Below are 23,586 nucleotides of genomic sequence, written 5' to 3' on the forward strand. Positions count from 1 at the left end.
TTTTTGTCTTGCATCTAATGAGTTTGTTAAGCAACCAAAAACTACTTTTTATTTGCAGCAGCAAATTAATGAGTGGCCCTGGAATCATCCATTTGTTGGAAGAGTGAAAGAACAATGGTTTCTTCCAGGAAGGAAAAATGAAGAAGGGAATATGCTCCTACAAAATAGCCACCCTTTAGGATTTGGACAACCCTCCACATCTAGGAAATGAACAGCATCTGACCTGCAATAGTCTGGGATGTTGAAGATAATGTACACTAAATGGAATGGCTAAATGTATCCCAATGGACAGGGCTAAGTTGTAGAACACAATACCAGTAAGAACATGTTGGAAGGTGAAGTTAGGATGCCTAAGGCTACTGAGCCAGAAACAAGGAAACCACTTTGGAAAACAAGGACTGCCCTTTTGACAACACTGTGGCTTTTGAGCCATTGCCGTGGACAAATATATATAGCATCATGCTCAGCATGAGAACTATGACAAGCCAACGCCTATAACCGCTGTCATTGTGACTGGCTCTAGAACTGATACCAAGGCTGTTGACATAACTAGATATGGTGATGGTGGGAGTGGAGGGATCACAGCAGGAGCTTTATCAGGATTGAGGAGGGTTGAGAATATCCATTCCAAGAGTAGCATGGAATACATGACGGATGCCTGGGGAGATGATGCTGGGGAGTGAGGCAGAGTTGATGTACAACTAGATGAAGCTAGAACTAGAGATATTTACACTGGAGTGGAAACTGGCACACACGGTTGCTCCAGGGAGGAGATCTGGAAAAACATCTCAGCCACTTGTCCTTGGTCTTTTTGTCAGTCAGTTGAGAATCCCTGCTGGGAGCTGGAAAATGACACTGGAGCACTGGTGCCAATGCATCTACGAGCTTCAGTATTTTTTGTACAGGACTGATGTCTTCGATGAGCAAGGCACTGGTACAGCAGGTGTCCTTGAGGATTCATCTACGTTTTTAATGAGTTAGTTATGCAATGGGCCGTCAGCCAAAAATAATTGTTTAATGACAATTGTTTTGCTAATATAACATTTAATAGAATTATACTGTTCCACTGTTTTGTATTTATGCCGGCGTTTGGAGTTTGTGAAACATGAAAGGTCCTTTGCCAAAAAAACAAATCAGTGGTAAAAAGAGGGCACTGACTGCACACAAGTGCTGTCCTATAACAAATGTATTATAATTATCATCAAGAATGGTAAGAAGGACTTTCTCCAAACAAGTGTCAAATAATCTATAGGCGTCTAGGTTGTAGCTGTGTTGGTCTAAGGACATAGGCAGATAAAGTTCTTTGGGTGAATCTGATATCTTCTATTAGACCAACTTAAATAGCTGGAAAACAATTGTTAAACAAGCTTTCAGGTTCAAAAACCCTTCATCAGGCTAAGGAAGCTCCTGCAGTTGGTGTGTGCTCTTCCGGGATGGAATGAAAAGTAAAGAAGCCAGAGGCCAGGCTGGTATGCATGCAAGATAGGCAGTCAGTGAAGATGTAGATTGAGGAGTCAATGGGTGAGAATCCTGATCCTCAAAGGAAATTTACAAAACACTTCCCAGCGACGAGCCTATGAACTCCACTTCATCAACCTCCTGGATACTAAAGATCATGGACTGAATATAGACATTGGATTTATGACACATTATCATCTGCCTGACATCTGACTCCCCAGGTTACCTCTCCACTATTCATCCCCCTTCTCTCTTTCCTTCCCCCACCCCCAGCCTGTCTCTCACCCATTGACTCCTCAATCTACGTTTTCACTGCCTGCTGCCTTGCATGCATACCAGCCCGGCCTCTGGCTTCTTTACTTTTCATTCCATCCAGGAGGAGCACACACCAACTGCTGAAACTTCCTTAGCCTGACGAAGGGTTTTTGAACCTGAAAGCTTGTTTAATAATTGTTTTCCAACTATTTAAGTTGGTCTAATAAAAGATATCAGATTCACCCAAAGAATCTTGTCTTCAAATAATCTATAGTGAAGTTGTATCTTTTTGTCTTTATGGACCCTAGGAATGAGTTAGATAATATGATGAAACCACGTAATGCTTGACAATGTAGAAATGAGCCTGTGGAATTTGATCAGAATATGGCAGGCTTAGAATGGATTTGTAATTTTGAACTGCTGTCACATTCACAAGCATTTAATGTTTTCCTTCATTTTCCTAATTATTGAGAAAGGTGCTCCAGCTTGTCTGCAGAAGGGACTTAGAGACTCCTTTTAGAGGAGAGTACACAGCCATTTTTATGGGGTTTCTCTTGTTTGTTCTTCTTTTTGTCCAGAACAAAAATGAGAGATTTTGTTTGTTTGTTACAGATTTATGCCTAGGAATCTGTAATTGCAATTTTAGTTTATGGGGAGAGGGCTTTCTCATGCCCCTTCATAAACATTCTCTCTTTTCCCTTCTTTACTGTATGTCTTGCTTTTCTGCTGGTTCACGCAGATCATACATAAAAGTTGCAAACAAAACTGTAAGTACTGTACTATAGAACTGATGCTCAAAAGATACTACAACCAGTGACAATGTTGGTTTGCATTGTTTTACTTAGTGACATTTTTGTTCACTAAAATAATCAAAACCAGGGTCAGGGAACATTGATATCTCAGTTGGTTATGCCTGAGGAATTAACATAAGAAAGCTATGTCTTTATACGATCACCTTGTAGTCTTTACAGTTGATCAAATGCAACATAGCCTACAAATAAGCAAGTTCAGTGCTCCCTCATGTGGCAGACTGTTAACATTAATTTCATTTTGATATCTCAGGCTCCCTGCTAGTGAGAAAATCTGCTTATATCTAGGCTTGAGTGGTGCCAGTCATCCCAAACTACTTTTATGCTACTACATAACCATCTTTATAGACATCATAAACACAAATAGCACTGAATTTTTTTTTTATTTGACAACGGGGGGAGAAAAATCTGTCACCATCTGATTGACTGAAATTTGTGAAATGAAATTGACAATAAAACAAATGTCTATGTACGTGCAAACATTGCAGATCAAACTGCTAAAAGAAATAACTAAAAGACAGGTCTTGAGCTAGGATCAAGCAGCAGAAAATTAGTAAATAGGTAAATGACTAATAAGTAGGTCTTACTTTTGAAACTTCCCATATAAACAAAGAATAAACAACAATAACACCACCAAATAAAGCCACAGCAGGTAATAATTGCTCTTCCAAACTTCTATACACTATATGTTATCATTCTGTTTTTCAGTTATTTCCTCTGATAAAACTGACTTCTGTGAAGTCTCAGCAAGGCCATCTTGGCTAAAAGCATAACGATAGACAGGAGTCTGTCTAATGCCCTGTTATAATGAAGAAATGGTGGGTTTTGGCTTATTATTTTTATACAATTGGAGACTTGAGCATCAGATTCTCTACAGCAATTAGATATCACTGTCCAGCGCTGGCTGACATGTGAAGATCTTGGAACATAAAGGTGGCTCTTAGTAAAGCGAGGTTCTTCTTGGTCCACTGGTAGCATAGGAGAATGTTTTGTTTTTTTAAACAAATTATTTTTCGATAATTGCTTTTGACCCTTGTAAACAGTTTTGGTATTGTTTTTAAAAGGAGAGCCATCACAGTGCTTCTCTATAGTTATCTGACATTTCTGTTTGCCTTTGTAAGTCCATTTGGCTCCAGTTCCTGGTTAAATCATTCTATTATACATCAGAGGCAGGTGTTCAGCTTTAAATATTGACAGATTTTTAAGTAGGAACATGTTGAAGCTTCTAACTCTGCTAAACATATTCATTTGACTGTTACAATCAAAAAACTGTAAAAATGGTGGAATGGAAAGATACAAACAGTATTATTGACATTGTATCGTCAAGTGTTTGCACTGAGACCCCATGTACCATAGATTTTATTTTAAAAAATCATATTTATATCCATTTACATAAGACTTACACTTTTTAAAAGAAATACATACACAGTAAATACGTAAATGTCTAGTATATTACAGTAGAACAGGTGGAACAATGTAAAAATGAGTGGCTCCATTTGATAAAAGCATTGGCTGCGCACTACTGCCTAATTTATGACGACAGAGATGCTTGTGGGGGGGGTCTTGTTTGTTTTTAAAATTATTAAGGTATTTCATTACTCTTCTTGAAACTAACCAATAACTTAATACATGAAAAGAACATCACATTTGTTTGCTTGAGAAACCTTTACGTGTTCTCTTCCCTATTACCCTGTTTTTCAAGAGAGTTTTTACTGCTCTTTCCTAAGATAGTGGTAGTGCACTTCAGGTAAAGTAGAAGAAAGAGATGATATCTAAAGAAAAAAATAAACAAGTATTAATTAGCAAAATTATTTTAAAATTCCTTTTTTGCCTAGACTAATTTTATGATGACACTACTGGGAATATAAAGCGTCATAGCATATTTCATTTTTCAGCATAAACTTGAATATTAGAGAGGAAAATGTGCATTTGTTGTTAATCTTTCATTGCTTTCTGGGGAAGAGAATGGAATAATTATAAAGCTTCACAGTGTTTAATCTAACATATGCTCAGCAGTTTTTAAACACTGGGTGCATCTTCATGTGCGTTATCATGCTTTAGTTAATGCACATTAAAGTAGGGCTAATGCGCATTAAAGCACACATAGACACACCCACTGAGATTTAAGTAAGCACTACATAAACAAATTTGAGCTTTGGTGCACTGTAGTTTGGAAATCTGTTTCAAGTCTTCAAAAAATATAATAATATTGTACTAACATATACTAATGGTCATGTGCTTTGTCTTGCCGGTAAAATCAGTTAAGGCTAGACAGGATACCAGCTCTACCCACTTTTACCAAGATGCAAAAGCTATTCCCATAAATGCAACCTAATTCACTGATGCCCTGTAGCTCTTTTCATTCACTGCCTTTTTTAAGGACTTTCAAATATCCTTAGCTTGATGTTAGAGATGTACCTTATAGGTACCCCTGCCTAGGCAGAGGGAAATATGTAAGGCCAGGAGGAAACAAAAACATCAGAGGGTATATGATGGCTACTTCCCTGAAAGGGATCAAGCCCTGGGTTCAAACCTGGACCTTTGTTCCCAACTGGGTAGAAATTCCTGTGCTGCTCTCCAGCCATTTCATCCAATGACTATTAAACGCAACAAGCTTCAGAAGGAGCAGTAAAGAGTATCCTGAACCCATGGCATGGTATGTATAACACTGTCCTGAAAACTCAAGAGAGGTGCAGGGTCATAGAGTCATAGTGAAGCAGGGCTGAAAGGGACCTCCAGAGGTCATTTAGTCCAACCCCCCTGCCTGAGGCAGGATCATTCCTATCTAAATCATCCTATACAGTCCTTAATCTAAACTCTTCATAAGGTTACTTCCCTGAGTAAAGAGGACCAAGAATCCAGGTCTCCTGCTTCTTGAACAAGTGCCCTTAATAATGACAAGGTTTAGCCACTGGAGCTAAAAGAATGGAAATTTCCTCCTGGCTTTTTTTGACCTGCACTCAGGTATGGATATATATGGTGTATGTATGGTATGGATATATATAGTGCATATTTGACTTGGCATGTTCAGCATGCTTACACACCCCACAGGGCAGAGGCACAGACAAAAAAAAAAAAACCCAACCAGCCAGACATGCAGTTATATAACTGCCATTTAAGTGCATAAAGAGAAACTGGATTCTGTACATCTCCATAAAGTCCCATGGCACATTCCTTTTGTACCTTTCTATAGATTTCTATGAAAAGGAACTGATGTAATGATATTATAATGTCCCTTGCTCACAACTATGTATGCTTATTGTGAACACACCTGTTCCAAAGACATTAAATTTAATGCTTAATTGCACTTCACAGCTAGTGTGACAGCATCACAAATGTAATCATGAGATGGACAACATATCACCATAATATCAGAAGGCTCTATGAATTCCATATGTGCTGCCACTGGCCTATTTGCAATAGTAAATGGAGGGGCAAGATCCACAATATTGAAAACCTTAAACATAAACTGTTCATCCTTGAGACACTGAACTCTTCAGTCATTTAGCCAACTCACAAAATCCCACAAGTTATTTTTATGACTCACTAAAATAAGGCTTCCATTCTCATGGTGGTCAGTGGACAAATTATAAAGTTACCCGGAAATTTAAGCACAAAAATATGTTTGGCTGACTCCAATAGCTTGAAAGAAGCAGTCTATAACAGAGTAAGGTGGCAGCATATTTTTAATGATTCCATAAACAGTTTTGAGCTAAGACTCATCAGCACTGACACATCAGTGACTTAGGTTGTATTTACAGTGAATAGCGTTCATCTGAGCACCAAAAGCAGCACAAGGCATGACTACAACAGCCTGCAATGGTCATGGACAATCTCACTTACTTGTCCTATGTAATATTGTGCATGTGGCTTTTATGTTGTTCTGACCTTCTGCCCCAGTCATATATGTTCATTACTAGTTTTTGCTGACCTCTTCTATATCAACACCAACACATGAATCCATCAATGTACTCATACCTAACTGATCCGTTGGAACAAGTCTTAATAAAAACAGTCTAGACACCAAAGTAACAAAGTCATTTTGCAACATCTTAATCTGGACTGGGTCAAGTGATCCTTTATCTTCTATAATGGGCACATCTACATATGAAATTAAGGTGAATGAACAGACTCCAGTGCATATCACATTGGAGTTTATTGCTCCCAGGTGCCATGTCTTCATGTGTGCACATTGAGCCAGATTGGAGGAGCCCTGGCTGCAAGGGAATCTGGGAGTCAGCCTGCCAGCCTAGGGCTGCTCTGATCTGGCTTAATGTACTGCGTAGGGGCTGGTGGGGGCACAAGGGTGCTCTAGTGTAGGGCTACCTGGCAGGCAGCTCTGTACTGAAGTACCTTCATGCCCCAGCCAGTCCCATCAGTGTCTACACATGTGTTGCTGCACACTAAAGAATGCCACTGCAGGACAGTACTTGTATTGACAAGTACTAATCTCTGGTGGAGTTTAATTAGTTTCCTGTGGTCTAACAGGGCTGCACATGTAGACACTGAGACTTCACTATGGAGCTAATTAGGCAGCTTCACAGTGAATATCTCAAGTAGATACGTCTGCTATGTTATAACTTGGAAGAATCTAGGACCAGATTCCATTCTATTTTGTTTATTAGGTATGTAAATAGACTGAGGCCCCCTACATATGATCCTATTCCACGCTGTTCAAATCCCCAAAAACAGTTAGTAAAAAAGGCAGGTGGGTCTTCCTCCTCTTTACTGCTTTTTTTTTTTTTTGGTGAGTGCATTCTCTGGAAGTTTAGTGCACCCTAGTCTGCTGTTTTCATTTGCCTCAAATACTGCTGAAACACTCACTCCTTTCTGTAGTCTTCCAATAACTGGCATGTTAGCTTAGATGTGAGCAGCCTCAAGAGAACAGAAGTTGTCCTTTGCTTTTCGGGGAATTCATTAGCTATGCAAGACAGATGTTCTACTGAAGGTAGGCCTGTGTGAAGCAGCAAGTATTCACTTTGGATTCGGATTCAGATTCGGCCAATTCAGGGAACGGTGATTTTATTCGGAGACTCAAATCACTGTTCTGATTCGATTCAGCCAAATCAGATCTGAAAGATTTGGTGCTGCTTTAGAGATTCAGCCATAAACTAAACAGCTGGTAAGTCTGTTGTGGTGGGCAGAGGGGGATGGATGGACTGGGGCTGGGACAAGCTGCCTAGTTGGGGCAGGCAGGGCACATTAGTTGGGGAGGTGGGTGCAGGATGTGAGCATGGCAGTGCTGGGAGCAGAGGCTCTGCTCTACTGCCACTTGTCCAGCCAGTGTGGGGGTGGGGTGGAGGGAGTAATGCAGGTGCAGCTGGCTCTGGGCAGAAGGGGGCAAGCAGCAGCAGGGCATAGCCCCCATTCCCAGTGCTCCCACACTCACATTCTGTGCTCTGCCACACAGGCTGGCAAGCACGCCCCCCTCGGCAGGGCAGAGTCCCCAGTTCCAGCACTGATGCGGGTGCGCCAGCACTGGGAGCGGCAATTAGGCCCTGCTGCCACTTGCTCCTTTCCACCCAGAGTGAGCCATGCCTGCATTGTCCCCCATCCTGTGCCAGCTGGACAAGTGGCAGGAGGGCAGAGCCCCTGCACCAAGCACTGCTGTGCCCACATCAATGCTGTGAGCAGGGACTGTGCACTGCCACTGCTGGCCAGCTGGTGTGGAAGGTCTGTGTCCAGTCCCCCTTGCCTTGGGGTCCAAGCCTGGGCCCAGGCCCCTCCTCCCCCTGCCAGTTCAGGTCTGGACTCATTACTCTCCTGTGGTTTGGGTCCCACTGGTTCGGGTCTCGGCCCGTTCCCCCGCTCTCCCCTGCTGGTTTGCTTTCGGGTCTATTCCCCTCCTCCCCGTCAGTTCGGGTTCAGGTTTGGGTCCAGGCCTGTTCTCCCTCTCCCCCTGTCAGTTTGGGTTCGGGTCTGTTTGCCCCCCTCCCCTGTTTTGGTCCAGACCCATTCTTCGCCCCCCAGGACTGGGCCCATTCTCCACCCTTTGGCTCTGGACCCGTTCCCCTTCTCCCCTGCACTATGCCTGTGAAGGAGCAGCTGGGCTCCAATTATCCCACAACCTGGACTGGCCAGGGCCCCAGTCACTGTGAATGGGGCCCTGGCTGGGCTGGGTCATGGAGCAATCAGAGCCCCACAGCTCATCCAGGGGCATGGCCCATGGACCCCCAGTCTGTGCATGGGGCAAGGGTGGGCTGTAGCTGTGGGCTTCTGTTTTGTGCCTCATTGCCCCTGCACTGACAGTGGCACAGCGTGGTGCCATGTGCTTTGTTGCCTGGCACGCCCAGTTGCGGGACTCACGTGGTGCCATGCTGCACTGCTGTCAAAGCAGCAGCAGTGAGGCAGAGAGCAGAGGCTGAACGCAGCCCGCAGCTGCAGCCCACCCTTGCCCCGTGCACAGACCAGCAGGCCAGGCCCCTGCCTTGGTTCCTTGGCGCCACACCCCTGAAGGAGCCACCAGGCTCCAGTTGCTCCATGACCCGGCCCTGGCTGGGCCTGGTCGTAGGCCAATCAGAGCCCAGCGGCTCGCCTAGGGGTGCAGTGCAGGGGAACCAAAGGCGGGGCATGTGCCCCGCTACCCCGGCTCCTTCCATGTCCGGCCCCATATGCTCCCCCCATCTCCCGCCGCTTCACCCCACGCCGCCTCTCAGGAAGGGGGTGGGAAGCTTGCACGCAGCAGCTGTGGCTGCCACCCTGTGCCCCGTGCAGCCCCCACTTGTTGTCTGGCCATGTGCAACCACCTTCCCTGCCCACTCCCCTCCCTGGGCGGAGGCAGTCAGGGGCCTGGGAGTGGGGCAGGCAGTCAGGGGCATGGCACAATGGGGCAGGGTGGGATGTGCTGCTGTGGGACCACACTACATAGCTGCTCCCCTCCTCTTCCTCCCTGCTGCCTCCTGCTCCCTGCCAGCTGTGGTATGGGGGCGTGCCGCACCTTCTGATAATGGGCGGCAGGGAGTGAAAGGTGACAGGTAGGGGAGCAGGTGCACCATGGTGTGCCACACCATATGGAAGCACCACATGGCAGCACGCCATGAGGCCACAGCCCATGGCAGGGAGCGCCCTGCAGGTAGGGAGCATGCTGTGCCCCACAGCAGGCAGTACTCCATGTGCCACGCCCTGCAGCAGGGAGTGCACCATGCTGCATCCCTGACTGCCTGGCCCACTCCCTGGCCCCTGACCGCCACCACCTCTGCCTCCTCCTGTTTGTCTGTAACACCCTGGGCCAGTCAATCGCTGGCCCGCCCTGTGGACAGCACATGTGCAGTTGGCCCAGAGCATTACAGACATACAGAGGCTTTTATTATATTAGAATGCACAAGTTTAACACTGTTAGGGGTGCAAATACCTACATATCATTCACAAAATAAACCCAGAGACTTCAAATAGGAGTTGATAGTATCAAAAACCTGGGGTTGTCTTTCTGAATTCTTTGCAACAGAAAAATTGCTCTATTACTTTCCTGTAGTCAAAAAATGTGTGAAAGGTAACAATTGGCATTTTCTGAGGGGTGTCTTGAGTGTAAGAATATTGAGAATGACTACTACTAACTTAAGCAATCCTCTCTGTCACACTCATTATTTCATGAAAAACAGAAAAACTTCAATAAGAGAAACTGCGATTGCCCGAAGGCAAAATACATAGGAGTCCCTGAGACGGGTGGAACTTTAGCATTTCCTCCTCCTGCTAGCCACCATAGGCAACTCTGTTCAACACACTGTTTTTTGTTGATCACTTCTTTAAGCACCCAAAGCTCTCCATGCATTGCAAAGGCAGCCTGGATATCTATCTCATGACCAGAGATTTCACTAGGCAGCAAGAACACCAGTGCTGAGCAGTATGACACCAAGGTCCTTTTGTGGATCTAGTGCTGTATTGCCTGGCATTACAACTGAAGGGTTACAAAAACAGCCATTGTATTTTTTTAAACCAGTTGTAAAATAAATAAATTTCAATAAAATACATTATATACAACACACAGGCATGTTAGGTAAGGGATAGCTATAAACCCAAACTCATGCTTCCAAAACCTTCAACTAACTACTATGCATTTTTATTCTATTGCTGTCTATAGACAGGTAAAATCAGCTACATGCTATGGTAATGAGGACTTTATAAATGTCTAAGATAGTCTGCTGAAAGTTAAGTAAATGAAAGGGAAAACAATGTTATTTAAGTTAGATTAGCATGAAATGGCAGCATATTGATGGAAGTGCTTGTTATCTTCATATTTTGCAAGACTGAGGCTTTGGTAGCAAATAGAATATTCCCATAGAGCTACACTTTACTCCATCTGACATTTATGCAGCTTGTACAGCAGTTGGGAAGATAAATGATGAAATTATTTAAGCAACAGGAACTAATGTATCAAATTGATCCATGATTGTGTCTGGTTCAATATCCTGACCACTACCAGGTGGACTGAGGCAGACATAAGAATACCAATAATGGATACCTTTGGACAACTTTACCCACAGGTTAAGTTTTGTACTAGTTTAGTTTAGGCTTACTACCACTTCATAGATATCCTAAATTGGGTTTATATTTCGTATTCAAAACAAAAATCTAATATATCTGTTCATTCTTATTAGTGTCATCTGTCAAGCTGTCTATCCCTGTGACACCAGAAACTTGTCAGGGAAAGGAACCATAGTGGCCTATGCTGTGTGCCTTTTTTCCTAATAAGCTAACTTTAGCTGCCAAGCATAGGTCCCCCGTACTAATACACTGCAATAACCAATGATTCCTGCCCAGTTCTCACTGGGGATGAATCTGGATGTCTCATGAAATATACTTTCCTTGATTATTTATCAGAACCTGTCTAACTTGAATTCCCTTTCCTGGAGGGGATGATCACAGTTTATCATGGGAAAAGCTGCTGGTTTGGACGGGAGGAGGAATAAAACCTGACATCTCTCAGACTAAACCTGAGAGCACTCCCACTCACCTAAGATAGTTTGTTTTGATAAAATAGACTTGCTGGGGGAACTGAGTTAGGTCGTCTATTCCGTGTTGGCTCTTGCTTGAGTAATGCCACTGAATATAGTGTACATTTATACAGCTTCCATGATGGCCTTTTATGAATACTCACAACAATTCAGTGCTGGCTTCTTTGCTAGCCTTGTCAACATGAGTATGTGCGAACTGTCGAGCTGTCTAACCTCTGCAATCGTGATGAAGCAACTGAAAATTGCAAAGACAAACATCTCTTTAGAATCACGGAGGCAATAATTTAATTAATGTTTACCCACTGGCAGGAAGGCTATTAAATTGCTATGTAGCTCCTTCTAGCCAACTTTATGGGTTTGATCTGATCCCTAAACTCATTGAGGGTTGCTACATGCTTGACGCACTGTTTAAATGTGGCTACCTCTAGTAAGACAACAATTTTTTAAAACTTACTGAGGCTTTTATTTTGTTCCAGACCCTAATGCACACCTGTGAGGCTGTGTAAATAATCATGATGTTCAAATCTCTGGACGGCAGGAAGTATGGTCCTGGGAAAGGAACCATGATTTAACAGAAAACAGACAACTACCTGGGAGTCAGGCAGACCTGAGGTCAATTCCCAGTTCAATTCCCTGCCTCATAAAAGTGTATGGAGGGTAAGATCCATTAATGATTGTGAGATGTTCAGTTACTATGATGATACGGACCGTGGAAGCACCTAGATAGATAGTACTTTTATGCATAAGCAAACATGACTTTTGAAATTAATCCTTCTTACCCTGCAACTTTTTATCACTGACAAAAAAGTGCAGAATTAAAAGCATGTTCATGAGCAATGGAGCCAATGGAATACAGTGATGCAATTAGTAATTTACATCATTTTGCTACTATACGGTGAGGCTTTTAAAAAGCTAAGGCTCTTACAAGGACTCTGGATGGATGTTTTTTATACCAAGTTTTTAAAACTGTTACAACTAGGACTAACAAACTAGTTATTTCTAACACTCTTTAAAGTGAGAAAATTAGTAGCATAGTTATGCAGAACACAAATTCCACAAAGAATTACATGTTCTTTGGTGGTGAAATGAATGTTTAGCATGTCTTTTTATTAGTAAAAGGGCTATAAAGCAAAGTTAAGAATGGTCCTGGGTAATATTGTTATTAACTGAAATAACTTTTGCTGCCTCTTTACATTACCTACCAATATGGTCTTGATTAGCTTCAGTTATTCCATGGTTAAGCCTGGGTTTCAAATTAGACCATGGATATAAAGATCTCATCAAGAATAAGTGCAGAAAAACCTCATACCATCAGTTGCCATTTTTCGTGACTGCCCTGATGTTGTAGTTAGTCTGAATCCAGCTGGCAGTGTTTCTGAAGAGCCAGGCATCATGCTGATTCCATGTACCTCACGTGGAGGAAACTGTCTTCGCCAGGAAGAGCCACGCCTGAAGTTCTTGTCATCACTCTGTCAGTACAAAGGCTTGTATTAAATAAAACTAAATGAAATTAATTATTATTTGCTGGGACAGGGGCTTTTTTCCTACCTGTTAAGTTTATTTTTGAGCAAATACATTGGAACATATTTCATTTTATTCAGTAAGAAGAATGCACTTTGGAAAAAGACTTGTAAAAGCAACTGCTTTAGCACTTAGAAATACTAGAGGGAAAGGTTTCATTTAAATCTTGATGTTCTTGTCAGTTTTTATTGCCTATTGCTGTAGAACTATCCATAAAATCAGCTGCCTACTGAATTGGAAGGTGGGTATGTGAACAGTATGTGAATATGTAAGTATATGTGAACATTTGAAAAGGTATTTTTTCATAAAATAATAGTGGAATTAAGTGTTTAGATCTAAAAGCAGTGTTTAGTTAAATTTCAGCTTGTCACTTTTATTTTAACAGTTGAATCTGATTCAGAAATTTGGCTCCAAACAGGCCCCATCACCTGACGACTCTCCCAGCCCTGTTAAAGGCTGCCCCGCATGACCCCAGCGTCCCTGGTTTAAAAAAAAAAAAAAAAAAGTGCCCCGCACTCATCGGCTCCTGGTAGGCGGGGGGTGGGGAGGCAATCCCCACTACCCCCAACAGCCCCGCGCTGCATGGGGAGCTCTGTCACAAGCCCCTATCCCTTGCCTGCTCTTCCAGCCTGTGTCCCGGCTCTTAAAAATAATAAAAATAAAAAAGCCCTGCACTCACCAGCTGCTGCTAGGCAGGGAGGTAATCCCTGTTGCCCCCTACTGCCCCACGCTGCATGGGGGGAAGCCCTGTCGGCTGCTGCAGCAGCCGGTGAGTACAAGGCTTTTTTTTTTTTTAAGAACTGAGATCTGGGGCCAAGCGAGGCAGCCATGTGGCGGGCTGGGAGAGTGGGAGGGGGTTGGGGGCACTCAGGGGAGCTGGGGGAGCAGGCAGGGAATAGGGTACTTGGCACTGCATTGCTTACAGTTGCATCAGTGGCAAAATGCACATCAGTGCTGAGAAAATGGCAGCTGCACGCTTTTGAACTAAAATACATAGACCTTTTTTTTAGTTCAAAAGTGCACACACCATTTTCTGTGCGCTGACATTCATTTTGCCACTTATACAACTAAACGTGGCACAGTGCAGTTTGCATCAGCTCATATGCAGTTGCATCAAGTCTGCTCCGAAGCAATGGCTCTCTGGTACATCATGGGACAAAAAGGCATGCGTATAAATGCCCCTTTATCCTTGGTGTGTGTTCTACCTTGGATTATTTCTGCTCATTTATTTAATGACACTCTAGTGTTAAATGCACAAACAGACCCAGGAACAGAGACCAAAACCTAACTTCCCCATCCAGCTGAGTACTTTAATCATTAAGTTACTATGGGCTCCTTGCTCTCCTTAAATCTTGTATTCTTGTCTTTTCAATGGCCCAGCTTTAGTGGGAGGGACAAAGGGCATCCTTACTCAGGCTATTCTATATCTTAGAATGTAATGGCATGTGAGATATTCTCTTACTGTAGTGCAAAAGGTGACAGGCAAAGCCTTTGAAAGAATTAGTCATTTCCCATTCAATGAAGGATTTGGACTGTATGAAATACATTTATAAGACACACCAAAAATAATAGTAAAAATAAATAGTGAATAGCTGTGTCCTTTTTAGAGTGTCACCTATTTGAGAGAGGAGTCCAGTGGGGGAAAAAAATGGTATACAGCAGTGGTTTTTCAGCCTGTGGTATGCAGGCCCCTGGGGGGTCCACAGACTGCGTCCATGAAAGATAACTATGATCAATAAAAAGTATGTGAATACCCACGCTTACTGTTCAAAGGGGTCTGCACTTCCATTTGAAATTTCCAAAGAGGTCTGTACCTGCATTAAAATTTTTTTAGGGGTCTACAAATGAAAAAAGGTTGAAAACCACTGGTATACAATCATATAATTATCATTAGGCTACATGTTTATCTTTAACTAACTATAACTATCATTAGTTCAAGAAGTAAAATTAATTCTGGCATTTCCTAGTTTTTGATTTTTTAACCATGAAACATTTTAATGTTTTGTGTGCATGTGTATCCTTGTAAACATACAACTGCTATAAAACATCTTAAATTTACTTACTTCATCAAGGCGCCTTTCAGTTCCTAATGCTAACAGGTTGTTGTACTCTCTCTCAAGGATTTGTCGTGCCTATGGATACCAAATTAAATAATTAAAGTTATTTAAAATGAGCAAATATACAAGCTACACAAAAACTGCAAATGTCATGAATTGACTTGCCTGTGTGTTTTGTGTTGGAATCTGTAATAACAAAGCTAAACTACTGTAATCAAAATTTTCATCCAGGGCAATAAGTGACCCATGTACGCCACTTTCTAAGATATTATTGGCATATTCTCGTAAGCCGATAGCCTGTATCCAGCGTATGACTCGATCATTGCTCCATACCAACACATCTACAAACACACATAATATAGTATCAATTTAACATTAACTTACATGAGTATACAGATGCATGTATATACATATTAGTTGTTTTATGTTTCTTTTCATACCAGGGATATTAAGACTATTAAAAAAGGCTTGATGGCTATAACACCAATTTAGAGTCCAGAAAGTTGATGACCTAGGATTACAGTCTCACTTACTATATAAAACAGCAGCCTCAGAAAGCAAAGTAGAGTCAGAAAAGGGCGTTGCAGTTTCCCGGAGGGGAATTCAGTCCCCTGAGGTTCAACGTTACAGGTCAATACCTTCGGTTTTCTAACAAGCCAGAGGCCAAAAAAAGCCTTCCCTGGTGTTGACATTTTTAGTAACCCAAAAAATCTCACTTTTAAAATTTATTTAATTAAGGACCATGTTAACTGAACTGTAAAGCTATGCACAAGTAATGATGTCATTATGGCTGACTCAGTTCTAAAAATAAAATTCTTACACTAGGAAAAAAAGAAAGTTATGTGTATCCTATAAGAGCATAGTAATGCTTTGTACCTATAGTCAAATAGGAATTTATCTAATTAGAAGAACTCTGGTGATATAGAGCCAACTTGATTTTTCCCTACATCACCCAAGCCAGAGCTCCTGGCACAAAAACATTCCAAGGTTTGGAATGGGGAGTCACTGAAACAGTGTACCAGCCCAATATCACTGGAACAATTTTCTCATTGGGGGAACATACCTAACCAGCACACATAAGAGCAGCCCAAGAGTGCTACAACAAATGATGGGATCATATCCAGTATAGGATCAGCACCAGAACTGTATTTTGCATACATTCTGTATACTTACCCCCAGCAAATACTGGACATAGCAGAGAATTTGCTCTTAAGTCCTCTGCTCATATGCAAGTCCTGTGCGTGTGCTTAAATGCTTTACTGAACTGATACCCATAAGAAGTCAATAGTCTGAAGCCTCACAAAGAAAAATATCCTTATATTCATTTTCAGAAATTACCAGTGCTATTACCTTTGATTTCATGCTGACTCAATTCTCTTCTCTTTTCCAGTTCTTTTCTGTCATAATTCAGCCTCTTTAAACACATGATTCCATACTGCAAGCTTGTTCTGTCATATGAGAGAAACATTTAACAGTAATATAGAGCATTCATACTGAAAATAATTCTGCAGATATGAATATTACATAGAAATCTTTGCTACATGTAAGATTGGATAATTCGGTGTGCCCAAATCAGAAGTGTAAGGAGAGACCAAAACCAACCTCCCACCAAAACAAACAAAAGAAACAACAAAACCCAACTCCACAAGCTTAAATATGAAATGGGCACAAACAAAAGTGGATGAGCTGAAAAAATTACCTAGCATAAAATCATTTATTTAATAGGCCAGCTAACTGGATGAACTATGTTTAAGTGCTTTGTTGAACTGGAATCAAGGAAGAAAAAAGTATTTATTGGCAAATCAGGCAGTAAGTAGAAAAGAATCCTGCCTTACAAGACAACATCAATCCTACTAATGTATATTAAATGCTGACTGTTTTTACTAGCTACAGTTACAGTGCTATGGCCACCTTTGCTGCTAAACGAGTCTATTGCCCACATGCTTATGCTGTTAACAGCTTTTCGCTGCTAGCTATAGTACCTTACATATTTCCTTTATTATAATGCCTTAGCTCCTGCCTTATTTAATATGTTGGTGATACTTCTTACACTGTATTGAAAATAATTTCCCATATATCCACCCATTTTCAGTGTTTTTTATACAAACGTACCGATGAAAGCTATCCACCATTTTTAAATGTACACGGAGATCTTTCTTCGTCAAATGATCTAACATCCTTGCATCTACCAGGCACTCCATAAAGTAACTTCGGTATTGAGGTAAACCCAGACTGGGGAGCCATTCATTACCAATCCATTCATGATTCATATCACCATAGGCCAGGGTCTACAGAAAAAACAGATTTCATTTTTTTAATTTACTTGGATCAATATCATGAAATAAATTTATGCCATTTCAGTAGAAATTCATTGCCTAGGACAATAGTTCCCAACCTTGGGGTTGCAACCCCATTTGGGGTTGCAATGATAAAAAAGGGGGTCATGGAGCCCAAGGAGGGTAGATGTGGGGTGCCTACTGTGGGCTCTGGGCTCCCTTCCCTAATGCCCTTTCCTGGGGCCTCTGCAGCACAGTGGGGCAGGGAGGCTTAGTGCCATAGCCAGCTGCCCCATGCTTGCTGTGCTACCACGGTGAGGCACCCCTTGCCTACTTGGCAGCAGCAGGGAACAACTCTGCACTGCTGCCACTGCACATCAGGCTTGGTGCTGTCGCTGGGAGCCCCATTTCTGTTCTCTTGTGATGTGTCATACCCATTGGGTCACAGAGGCCACCAAGGGGTGGGCAGCAGTGTGGGTAGCCCCAAGCTGGGCAGCCAGCATACATTCTCTCCCGTGGGCTCCACTCCAGCCAAGCCAACCATGGGGGGTGGAGGGTATCTGGACTCTATGATCTGCTCCAGCTGCAGCAACCGCTGCCTCCTGTGGCTGGTAGCTGGGGCTCAGGTGCTGCTAGGGGGGTGGGCAGAAGGTTGTGAGTGAGGGACACTTGCAGGGCTGGAAGGATGGGGGGCTGTGGGTAGGAAGTGAGGGACACATGAGGTGGTGGGGGGCTGTGGGCTGGGAGTGAGGGGTCCTGGAAGGGCCACAGGGTTGTAGGTAGGCAGCAAGGAGCACTGGCAGGGCTGGGGAGCTGTGGGTGGGGAGTGAGGGGCACTTGAGGGTTGTAGGTGTGGGGCTACAGGTTGGGAATGAGGGGCCATGAGGAGTAAGTGGGCTTATGCTGAGGAAAAGGTTGGAGAAGTACTGGACTAAGATGTTCAAACTGCTTTCTAACAATATTTCCATTTGGGTTATAAATATGAAATCAAAGCACTTTTGGATAGTTAATACTAAATGCAAATATTGTTACCTCTATATCTTGTCTAACAGCCCTTCAAAAGAAACTCTTAGTTACAATATGAAATTGTGCATTTGAAATATATAATAAGAAAATCAAACATTATATTCTGGGTGGAATTTTTAAAAGCACTCTAAATTAGGACTTGCTTGCACTACTAACTTAGGACAAACTACATCTTAAATGATTGGTCATAAAATTTAATTGTAGGATAAAATTCCAGTCCCAATGAAGTCAACAGAAATTTTGTCACTGGTTTGTTGGGGCTAGAACGTCACTGAGAGATTTCAATATCCCTATTCCTACATGCTCTTAACTTTACACATGTGCAGTCCATAGAAGACAATGGTTAATTTTAACTGATTGCCAACTATGCTTGTTTCTACTTCAAGCACCAGCATGAGCAAATGTACAGCACTAATAATACTTCCAGTTGAGATCCACTCAAAATAAAGTGCATCTTTTTGATTAGTCAATAGGTGAATCGTTTAATATAATTTCTTCTGAAAACTTCTTAGAAGCTCTATAGATCATAATCAGTGTGACGCAAATAGACACTGCAATGTTATTTTTATGGTTCATTTGAAGTATATATTTAATGTGAGAAAATAATTCTGTTACCACTAGCATTCTGTGAAATCCCACTGAAGAAAATATAAAAGTTACATGTTTTTCCCCTTCAACTATGGTTTCTCAGGCTACACTACACTGCACAATGGTGTGTAGTGTAAAGATACCCACACTAGCCCTACACCACAAGCTAGTCTGGGTCCTGGAAGCAGTATAGTTACACAGCTCAGAGCTCCATTTGCGCTACTTCTTTCTGATGGGAAGACATACCATACTACTGCTTTTTATGCTAATCATACCCCTCATATTTTACTATTTGCTCTCCTTGTCTATTTGTTACATTTACCTGTTGTACTTTCTTCTCTTATGCTTAGAGGTTCATAAACTCTATGGAGCAGAAATTGTCCTTCTGTTATGTGTATATAGAGTGAAGAAAATGAGGCCTTGCTCCTTGACTAGAAAACGAAGCCTTGCTCCTGCCTATTCTCTCACATTATACGTAAATAATAAGTATATAGATTGCCTGGAGTGTCTGTAATGAGAAAGACTGGACCTCCAGGAGCCTATATAAGAACCCACAATTTGGGCAAAAAAAAAAAAAAATTCCTGTACTTTTTCTTTAATAGCAATATTACTATTACAAGGTAAGAGAAGAGTATGGATACAAATAAACTAAAGACCTTAGATCAGTGGTTCTCAGACTTTTTAGACTTGAGGCACTCCTCATTAGACTTGAGGTACCCCTCATGAAACTCAGCACACTCCTTGGAGAAAGCTTGCTCTTAGTTTTGACTTGTTTTTTGACTACAGATAAATAATATTGTAATTCTCCCATTGCAAAGAACTCAGACCATACCAGGTCAGAGTGGTTTATTTTTTGGTACTATGGATTTGAACTTGAAAACGCTTGAGTTTATTTTGTGAATCGTGTTTACACATCTAACAGAGCTAACACTCCATGGCATCTCACGGTATCCTTGAACTCAAGGCACCCCAGGGTGTCATGACATCTTGGTTGAGAATCATTGCCTTGGATGTTAAAGGATATTTTTGGTTTTGATACTGAAATATTTTAACCATTTTGTATAATTCCTATCATTGAGAAACAGAACTGCACTGGAAAATACAAGCAGCCAAAAAAAAAAGAGCACAAAAGCACAAACATGTCTACCTGACACTGCTTATAAGATACCAGTAATGGATAATACTTATAATTTGTCTTGTAAATAACATATGACTTAGCTGTTTTACACTTAACTATGTTAAAATTATGCATTACAAATCTGAATCTTGACACAAAGCTGCAAAAATCATTTACTCAAGTGCTTATATCATCTATGTGCTTGGCAGGCAGTGAGAGCTACATCACTGCAATTTTTGCATGACAACGCCAATGCCTAGATAAGACAACAGGGGTTTTAATTCTTGAAAGAAACTTCAATAATTAATCTATTTATGATTTTAATTTCAAATTAGTATAATGATATCAACATCGGTATGATTTTACATTTTCATTTAGTTGGTGGTCCAACTGCAAGCTGTGATTCCAATTTTAGATTCCACTCAGTGAAAAATAAGCAAACACCAACATTTGTTTCTAAATTTGCATAAAATAAACACACTAATATAAATAACCCCTAGGAACACTGCGTTTTCCTTATCACTGTATGGCGTATATGTCTGGCCAGGCCCCTGCCCCTGCTCTGGCTAGAGAGCTGAGGAATGGAACCAGCCCTGCTCTCTGGAGCACAGAGGACAGTTCTGCTTAGGGCTGCAAAGCATCCTGGGATGCTGGGGGACTCTAATTTTACTTAAATGAGGAAGGGGTCTGGGACAGAAGTTGCATAAACCAGTTTGACCCAAATCATACTACTTTCAGCCAGGGTTATCTTACATCAGTTTGGTGATTTTGTAATCGGTTTATGGGCATCGAATGTATGTTCTGTTACAGGTTTAAACCCGTTTCTGATCACTTAAACTGATTTATGTGTAATTTCTGTCCCTAGCCAAAGAGAAGGGTGTGCCAAACCTGGTCCCTGTCTGCTGACAGGGGTATAATAAAATTGTAAATTTCATAAATCAAATTTAAAGTTAGTTTTGTATGGTTGATTTCCCCAAATTAGATGCTTATGGAAAGAAAAAGGTAGTCAAAGGATAGCGCAAGAATGATGTGTGTCAGTCAGTGACTTACTATAATATCAATATAGAGAACTGCTCTTCTCTCCACCCTTTGTACTGATATAGTTTGGGAGGTGCCTCTTGCTAGTGTCAGAGTCATAAAGAAAATGCTTTCACCCGTTCTGCCTATTTTGGAGTATATAGACTAGTCACTTCAGGTAATAAGGTATTTGGAAACATTGCCATTAGTCAGCTTGTGTTGAGCTTTCCTTTACCATCCTCACCATAAGTGTCAGCAAATCATATTTTGTGCATACAGCAGATGTGTATGCAAAATGTACATGTACAAAATAAAATACTTGAAGCCTCTTGTCTGGAATTGATCATATCAATGTATATTTTGGAAAAAGTTTGTGATAGAGAACCTATTTCTTTTTTAGATGACAAACTTAACCAGAGAAGATTTTCTTTGAATTAAAAAAGGTAAAAATGGATTCATCATAATTAAATGAATACAATGAAATCACACTATTAGACTTTCACACAATAACTGATAAGATATTAGGTTTTCTATTATTGTGTCAATTAAATTATTGCAAATCTCTCAACTTCAAAGTACTGCATGCAAAAGTTTCATACCTGAGCCCAACTGCCTTCTTCAGATTCTTTCTGTGTTATCATCAGGCAGCCATTAGTAAAGCAGGTAAAAATATAATACAGCATGAGTCAAGAAGCAAAGGAGATGACAACACACATGTTAATATTCCTAGTACAAAATATAGTACTGTATAGAATAATTTGTACACATTTTACAAAGAAAAATGCTCGTAATAGATCTGTACTAACATAAATGGCAAACTAGTGGGGTAAACTACCAGAAGTGGCATTATTAAAACTGAATGAAGCATTTCTTAATGCTGGCAAATCCAGCAAAACATTCAAAAAAGAAAAAAATCTAAATAGTTTTGTGAAATTTTAAAGGTCAATTCAGTATCAGAAACCTATGAGAAACCCTGCCTGGCCGGGCGGGATAGGGCAGTCCAACTTCACTTGGGCACTACTTGATTGTCTGGGAAGGCAGCATACCCTAGTTAAACACACTAGTGGAAAGTGACCACAAAATGCTCAACACTTTATTGTGGTCCTCAGTATAACAGCCTTCCCTCTTTTTCCCTGACCCTGGCCCACAGATTCAGACCTGTGTTTTATTTCTGACTTCTGGTTTCTGACTCAAAAACTGCTCTCAGCCATGGTCTGGGCTGCCTATGCCCTAGTCACATTATACACACTCTTTTGATGGCTTTCACAGTGTAAATGTAGCCATCACATGAAATATCTTGTTTTCTCTAAAAACAGTATAGCTGACTGTTTAGTCTCTAGCAAAATTTCACAAGAGTAAAGAAGTTGTGCTTGCAGCTATAATGGTTGAAATGTTGCCCTGCTTCAAATGTGAATCCTTGTAAATCTTGTTTTTTTGACATACACACACTCAAAGGTAATACAATTTCACTCAGTACTGTTAAAAGACATAGATTTCATGGACTTTTGGGCTGGAAGGGACCCAGGAGGATCATCGAGTCCAGCTCCCCAGCATAGGATCCCAGCAAGATAAGCATCCACATGTGTTTTGAAGGCATTCAAAGTGGGCGTTTGAACCACCTCTGGTGGCAGGCTGTTCCAAACCTTCGGGGGCTCGGACAGTGAAGAAGTTCTTTCTTATGTCCAGCCTGAACCGGGCACAGTGGACTTTGTGACTGTTCGATCTGGTCATCCCTTGGGGCACTCTAGTTCCTCCAGATCCTGGTGGTCACCCCTGATGAACTCAAGAGTTTTATGGCTCTCAGCCTCTCATCATAAGGTCTGTTTTCCTGACCTCTGATCATGCATGGGGCTCTCCTCTGCACCCTCTCAAGCTTCTCCACATCCTTTTTGAATCGCGGAGCCCAAAACTGGACCCAGTACTCCAGCTGTGGCCTCACAAAGGCTGAGTACAGCAGGAGAATGACGTCCCGGGATCTACTTAAGAAGCATCTATGGATACAAGCCAGTGTTTTGCTCGCTTTACTAGCCGCAGCATCATCACATCATAAATCAGAATTTTACAATTTCTTCACTAGATATATAAGGTTGGTGGTCATGGCAGTGTTATGCTGATGTTTATCTTTAGAAACAAAAATGATACTGAAAGGCAGCTTAATTTAAAAAATGCATGAGGAACTCATCAAGAACTTTCAAGTTGAGACTTAAAACTTACAGCAAGAATCTCTGCTGCCTTAACATAACAGATTTAGCACCTCCTTTATCATTTATGCATTGGCCTACTTGTAAATTATTCTAAGCTGAGAATAGGATTTACATGTTCTTTTTTAGGTTTATACCACTGTTTATGGTTTATACTATTGTTCTGATATAGAATAATACATTCTTGAAAGCAAAGATAAATCTTTGTGATTTTGGAAAATGAAAAAATCTGTGTTAATGACTAGAAGCAATATATCAACACGCATTTTTAGTTTTTACTGACATCAGCAGTGAGGCATTTAAAAAAAAA

General features: G+C 41.4%; 2 protein-coding genes across 14 annotated transcripts in view; one reads left to right on the forward strand and one right to left on the reverse strand.

The window, feature by feature from the left end:
- Window positions 1-12,743, forward strand: part of ACSS3 (acyl-CoA synthetase short chain family member 3) — a 203,754-nt gene extending 191,011 nt beyond the window's left edge. For 9 of the 12 annotated variants that reach the window (XM_090042628.1, XM_090042623.1, XM_090042625.1 and 6 more), the window contains one exon: window positions 59-1,056. The gene's annotated coding sequence lies outside the window, so the exon portion shown is untranslated. Of the gene's footprint in view, window positions 1-58; window positions 1,057-11,949 lie in introns of those variants that run through there. The other 3 variants (XM_090042616.1, XM_090042622.1, XM_090042621.1) reach the window with 2 other exon arrangements.
- The window catches only part of PPFIA2 (PPFI scaffold protein A2), a 600,314-nt gene continuing 578,595 nt past the window's right edge, over window positions 1,868-23,586 (reverse strand). Inside the window, exons 25-32 of one of the 2 annotated variants that reach the window (XM_090042614.1) lie at window positions 21,675-21,704; window positions 17,164-17,339; window positions 16,402-16,499; window positions 15,217-15,392; window positions 15,058-15,126; window positions 12,783-12,942; window positions 11,617-11,708; window positions 1,868-4,294 (exon numbers count right to left, since the gene is read on the reverse strand). In XM_090042614.1, coding sequence (XP_089898740.1) covers window positions 11,650-11,708; window positions 12,783-12,942; window positions 15,058-15,126; window positions 15,217-15,392; window positions 16,402-16,499; window positions 17,164-17,339; window positions 21,675-21,704 — 768 coding nt within the window. In that variant the 3' untranslated portion in view covers window positions 1,868-4,294; window positions 11,617-11,649. The remainder of the gene's footprint in view (window positions 4,295-11,616; window positions 11,709-12,782; window positions 12,943-15,057; window positions 15,127-15,216; window positions 15,393-16,401; window positions 16,500-17,163; window positions 17,340-21,674; window positions 21,705-23,586) is intronic. The other variant, XM_090042615.1, reaches the window with a different exon arrangement.

The sequence above is a fragment of the Crocodylus siamensis genome, chromosome 4, assembly GCF_052110815.1.
Source record: "Crocodylus siamensis isolate JL-2025a chromosome 4, ASM5211081v1, whole genome shotgun sequence".
Classification (NCBI taxonomy): Eukaryota; Metazoa; Chordata; order Crocodylia; family Crocodylidae; genus Crocodylus; species Crocodylus siamensis.